The 6,605-nt window shown below is 36.2% G+C and overlaps 1 protein-coding gene across 1 annotated transcript in view; it reads right to left on the reverse strand.

The window, feature by feature from the left end:
* Positions 1–6,605, reverse strand: part of LOC113816396 (uncharacterized) — a gene marked incomplete in the record, with an annotated part of 142,583 nt that overhangs the window by 31,173 nt on the left and 104,805 nt on the right. The window contains 2 exon segments of the mRNA XM_070134983.1: positions 1,147–1,288; positions 3,198–3,446. Coding sequence (XP_069991084.1) covers positions 1,147–1,288; positions 3,198–3,446 — 391 coding nt within the window.

Below are 6,605 nucleotides of genomic sequence, written 5' to 3' on the forward strand. Positions count from 1 at the left end.
TGTCTGTGTGTGTGTGTCTGTGTGTGTGCGTGTGTGTGTGTGTGTGGTGTGTGTGTCTGGAGTATATCTGTCTCTACCTAACTGCCCGTATATCTATCTATCAATCTATGTACACACACACACACACACACACACACACATACAAACATACGCCCTCATCTACACACACACACACACACAAACATACGCCCTCATCTACACACACACACATACACACGCTTTCTACCTACCTCTATCTATCTATCCCTACCCGCTCGCGCTCTCTCCCATCCCTCTCCCTCTCCCCTTGCCTATCTATCGACCCAGTTCTCCCTCTTCTTCTCTCTCTCCCAGCTGAGTCCACCCTCCTAGCAACAGCCGGAGAGCTTATGATAACCCTTTCCCCCATAGAATCTTTTCCTCGCGAGCTGAAAGAGGGACGGTATCAACCGGCTTGATCGAATTAACTTCCTCTTAACAAGTATCATTACGAAGTTAATGAAGAGGGGCTTAATTACCCTTTAATCATAGGAGATCGAGGCTCATCTTCCATAAGACGGGTGCGTCTCACTACTTCTTCTGCTCCTGAGGACATTTGATATCGAGGAATTATATGTCTGATCTTGGTTGTTAGATTTTATGTCTTAGTTTCTTTGGTTTATTGTCGTTTGTAGAGTCACCAGCGAGATTATTATAATCCTCTCATTTTTCTTGCTATACGTATCCTTTCTATTTTTATTTTATTTTATTTTTTTCGTTTATATAACCTTCTTGACCTTTTCGTTTTTCTCCCCTTCATCTCAGATTCTCCATCTTCCTCTTTCTCTCTAATATTTTCCTCGTCTATGATCTCCTTCCCCAATCCTCTTTGTCCTTATTTCCTTCTTTATTTCCCTTTTCCCATCCTTCCTATCATTTGAAATACCTCTCTCTCACACTCTCACTCTCTCTCTCTCTCTCTCTCTCTCTCTCTCTCTCTCTCTCTCTCTCTCTCTCTCTCTCTCTCTCTCTCTCTCTGTCTCTCCCTCTCCCTCTCCGTCTCCCTCTCCCTCTCCTTCTCCTTCTCCTTCTCCCTCTCCCTCTCCCTCTCCCTCTCCCTCTCCCTCTTACCCCTTCCCTCCCACCACCCCACTTCCATCCATCTATCCCTCCATCCCTTCGCCTCACCTGGAAAACCCTGAGCGTCCACTGGCCAGGCTCCATCGTACCGCACAGCACGGTGAAGAAGGACGGCATTTCGACCCTCTCAAAGTCCCTGTTTGGGTGAACGTGTTGGACGTCCCAGTAGTCCGTTTTCCGTTCCTCGCATCTGGTCGTTAGAGAGAAATTGTGGATTAATTTAGATTAATCAAAATAATTGTACTGAGCTTTGAATGATTAAGGGTATGAGTAGAGAATGTAATAGTTCGATAGAGAGAGAGAGAGAGAGCAATTGTTTTAAGTAAATACTGGTTGGTTTTATGGATAGAGTGTATTCTGCTAGATTGAAGGATGGAGAATCAGGATTTGATTAAAATAACTTATGTTAAGAATACAAAGAAACGAAATTATAAGAATGATAAAAAAGGATTTTAGAAATTATTAGAAGACTTAAAAATATGAAGACAGGTAAGTTAAGGATCAATGTCGATGTGAAGAGATTATGGATTCCGTGAACGATGATTATGAATCTTAAAAGACAAAAGTTTAATGAATAAAAAAGGGAGAAGGTTTTGAAAGTTACGGTTTATAATTATGTTCGAGGAATCATGATCTGAATAAGAAGAGTGAAAAGTATAATAAAAAAACGGAAAAATAAAAGCATCATATTCATAGAAGCAATGTTATAAAGCTTTATTATCAAAGCTTTAAAATTTCAATTACTAACATTGTTCTATTGGCTTCGCTATTGCACTTTCACACAATCACCACCACAAATATATCACTAATGCCTTCAATATTCTAAATTATCATCACAAATAGTTACATTACCAATAGATTAAGGAAAATAGAATCTTAACCTATGGCTTTTATCTCAAAAAGGATGAGCTACGTTGGTATGATCCGATGTCTAAATGTGTTTCAGAATATGATTATGCAAACTAAGGGAGAAGGCATATTCGTCATGAATATGCAAATGTGTTCCATTTATATCTTTCTTGTGAATTTGATCAGGGAAAATCTCGAGAAATTTCTGCATTTTCCTCTTCTGATTTTCTTCACGTGTCGGAATTTTCAACTTTTTTTTTCTCTTGTGGAGTTTAAACCTAATTAGATAAGTCCTTTTAAAACCCATCCTCATACATATACACATTTTTTTTTTTAAATCCAAAAGAATCCCTCAAAAATTATTACTTTCAAGAAGCGTCTAAGAACCGAGTCTTTGATCTTTTTAAAAGCGGCTCGCGTGAGGTACTTAAAAGGAGGAACTCAATCTTCATTTCACCGCAGGCAGGCTGGCTGCGGCGAGGGCATTTGTTTGGCCGTTCAGAGGAGGTCTATTTCGGACGCGGCTTTGGAAATGCATTTTTTGAAGAATGGATTGGCTCTACATTCATATTCTTTAATATGTATATACATGTATATATATATATATATATATATATATATATATATATATATATATATATATATATATATATATATATATATATATATATGTATGTATATATATATATATATATATATATATATATATATATATATATATATATATATATATATATATATATATATATATATATATATATATATATATATATATATATATATATATATATATATATATATATATATATATATATATGTATGCATATACATATGTACACATACATACATATACATATATATATATGCATACATACATATATATACATATATATATATATATATATATATATATATATATATATATATATATATATATATATATATATATATATATATATATATATATATATTTATACATGCATATATACGTACACACATACATACATACATATATATGTGTGTGTGAATATATATATATATATATATATATATATATATATATATATATATATACATATATATATATATGTATATATATATATATATATATATATATATATATATATATATGTTTATTTATTTATTTATATGCACATACGTGTATGTGTGTGATGAACACAATACAGCATCACCTATGCACCCATGTATCTATACCATGCCCACCTCATCCCCCCCCCCCCAAATCTCACCTGATATTGCCGCTCGGGTCAATGACCTGCACCACGATATCCAGGGGGTCAGCCTTGGTCTCCTGCACGTTCATGTTGCCGAACTCCATAGGCCTTCCCGTCGGCCTGATTCTCCTCTTGCACTCCTCGCTCAGGCTCCGCGGACCCACATGGAACCACAGCTCCACATAGACGGTATCGGCGCCAGGCATCACGAAGGGCAGAGGCACGTTGGTGGTGAGAGCAGATCTGCGGCCGCCATAGAGGATGCTGCAGGGGTTGCCAGACACAGCCGAAAAGGGTCGGTGTTTATTCTCTCTTTTTTATTTATGAATAGAGACTTATTTATGTTTTTTTGTTGTTGTTCTTGTTATTTATTTCATTGTTAGCTGTGTTGTTTTTTCTGTTATTTATTTCATTGTTAGCTGTGTTGTTTTTTCTGTTATTTATTTCATTGTTAGCTGTGTTGTTTTTTCTGTTATTTATTTCATTGTTAGCTGTGTTGTTTTATCTGTTATTTATTTCATTGTTAGCTGTGTTGTTTTTTTCTGTTATTTATTTTATTGTTAGCTGTGTTGTTTTATCTGTTATTTATTTCATTGTTAGCTGTGTTGTTTTTTCTGTTATTTATTTCATTGTTAGCTGTGTTGTTTTATCTGTTATTTATTTCATTGTTAGCTGTGTTGTTGTTTTTTGTTATTTATTTCATTGTTAGTTGGAGATCGTATTTGGTGTTTTTAGTTTGGACGAAATGTAATATAGTTATGACATATTTAATGTTTATTTATTCATTTATTTTTAGATATCTTTTCTTTTACTTATATGCATAAAATTTTATATATGAATTAACTCTTGTAATGAACTTCTTTGCTCAACTTTCGGACATTAAGTCAAGGACATTAAAGATCTGGCGTTAAAACCCCTCACGTAAAGAGATGAAAAGGACTTATGTTCTAGGTTTTCCCCTGATGCCACACACACACATACACACACACACACGTACATATATACGAGTGTGTATATACTGCCTAAGAAGCGTCTCATCACGGAGCCCTTAAAGACTATCGAAGTCTAGCGGCTACACACACACACACACACACACACACACACACACACACACACACACACACACACACACACACACACACACACACACACACACACACACACATATATATATATATATATATATATATATATATATATATATATATATATATATATATGTATATATATATATATATATATATACATATATATATGTATATATAATATATATATATATGTACATATATATATATATATCTATATATTTATATATATATATATATATATATATATATATATATGTATATATATATATATATATATATATATATATATATATATATATATATATATATATGTATATATATATATATATATATATATATATATATATATATATATATATATATATATATATGTATGTATGTATGTATGTATGCATGTATGTATACAAACACACACATATGAGAAAGAAAAATATAAAGATAAAAGGAACCGAAAACTGAACTAGAGAAAGGAGAAGAATAGAAATAAAGAAATAAAAAAAATGATCCATAGATATAGAAAACGAGAATGAAAAAAAAGATTAACGAAAGGAGATTATAAAAAGACAAAAAAAAATACAGAAGACTGACGTGACAAAAAGAAAAAAAAAGAAGAAACAAAATAACGAAGAGAGAAAATGAGAAAAAAAAGAAATTAAAAAAGAGATAGGAAAGAAGGGGGATAGGAGACACACAGCGATATCAGGATATGAACGTAATTATAGGAGACAGACCATAATTTATTCTGCATATTAACTCATCCATCACAACCACGGCCGTTGCGGGCATTTGCATAGTGAGGAGATCAGAGGGGGGCGGGGGGCGAAGGAAAGGGGGGTAGGGAGGTAGGGAGATAGTGGGGGATAAAGAGAAGGGCGGGAGAATAGGGAGAGGATTGGGGATACAGAGAAGGAGGGGGGGTAGGGAGAGAGTGGGGGGATAAAGAGAAGGAGGGGGTGGGAGTAGGGAGAGAGTGGGGGAAGGGGGTAAAAGTATAGAGAGAGGGGGGGGAGTGAGGGAGGGGGATGAAGGAAATGGTGGGGGAAGGGAAGAGTAAGGTGAGAGTGGGGGATAAAGAGAAGGGGGAAGGGGTAAAAGTAGAGGGAGGGAGAGGGATAAAGAGAATGGTGGAGGGGGAAGAGTAGGGGGGAAAGAGGGGGAGGGAGAGAAATGGGGGGAGAGGGAGGGGGAGGAGGGAGTGAGAGAGGAGGATAAAGAAAATGGGGAGGGGGAAAAGTAGGGGAGAGATTGGGAGGGAGGGAGTGAGGGTGATAATCAGAAAGAGGCAGATGATAAAGAGAAGGGGGATGGAGTGAGAAAAAGAGGTGGAAGGAAGGGAGGAAAAAGCAGAGATGGAAAAGCAAGAATAGAAAGAGAGACGGAGAAAGAAAGAGAGAAAGAGAGAGAGAGAGAGAGATACAGACAGACAGAGAGAGAGAATGATAGAGAGAGCGAGAAGTGTAGAGAAGACAAGTCAGGAAAGCCAGAGAGAAAAAGAGGGAAGAGGGGAAAGAGATAGAGATTAAGAAAGCAGGGAAGATGAGAGTAATCATGCGAGGGGAGAAATAGTGAGAGAAAGAGGGTGGAGAAGAAGGAAGAAGAAAATAAGCAAAAAGGCTGAGCAAATGAATTTAGTTAAAGATGGATTGTAATTAGAAAGAGGGGGAAGGAGGGATGACGGAAGGCGGACAAAGAGACAGACAGAGAAAGGAAGAGTGATAGAGAAGTAGATAGATAGAGGTTTTGGAAAGACTGAGAGAGAAAGACAGAGATAGAGAGAGTGAGAGAGAGGGAGGGAGGAGGGGAGGAGGGAAGGGGAAGAGAGAGAGAGAGAGAGAGAGAGAGAGAGAGAGAGAGAGAGAGAGAGAGAGAGAGAGAGAGAGAGAGAGAGAGAGAGAGAGAGAAAGAGAGAGAGAGAGAGAGAGAGAGAGAGAGAGAGGCAGAAGAAGGAAGAGGAAAGAGAGAAAAAAGAGCGAGAAACGGAGATGGAGGAGCGGGCAGACAGATAGATAGGCAGACAATCAGACAGACAAACAGACATAGAAGGGGGAAAGAGACAGGTAAACAGACAGAAAAAACAGAAGCAGAGACACAGACACGACCAACATGAAAAAGAGAAAGAAACAGACAGAGAAAAAGACTAAGAAAGAAAAAAAAAGACAACGAGAGGGAGACAATCGAAAAACAACAACCTCGAATAATCGGGGGAAAAAAACATTAATAAGAGAAAAACAAAATCAAAATCACAAGTAAAAAATAGACGATTACGCTATATAGTCTCAAATTACCGAAGCTCATTAACGAAGAAGCCAAAAGAAGTAAAAAAAAATATCACCAA

The sequence above is a fragment of the Penaeus vannamei genome, chromosome 20, assembly GCF_042767895.1.
Source record: "Penaeus vannamei isolate JL-2024 chromosome 20, ASM4276789v1, whole genome shotgun sequence".
Classification (NCBI taxonomy): Eukaryota; Metazoa; Arthropoda; class Malacostraca; order Decapoda; family Penaeidae; genus Penaeus; species Penaeus vannamei.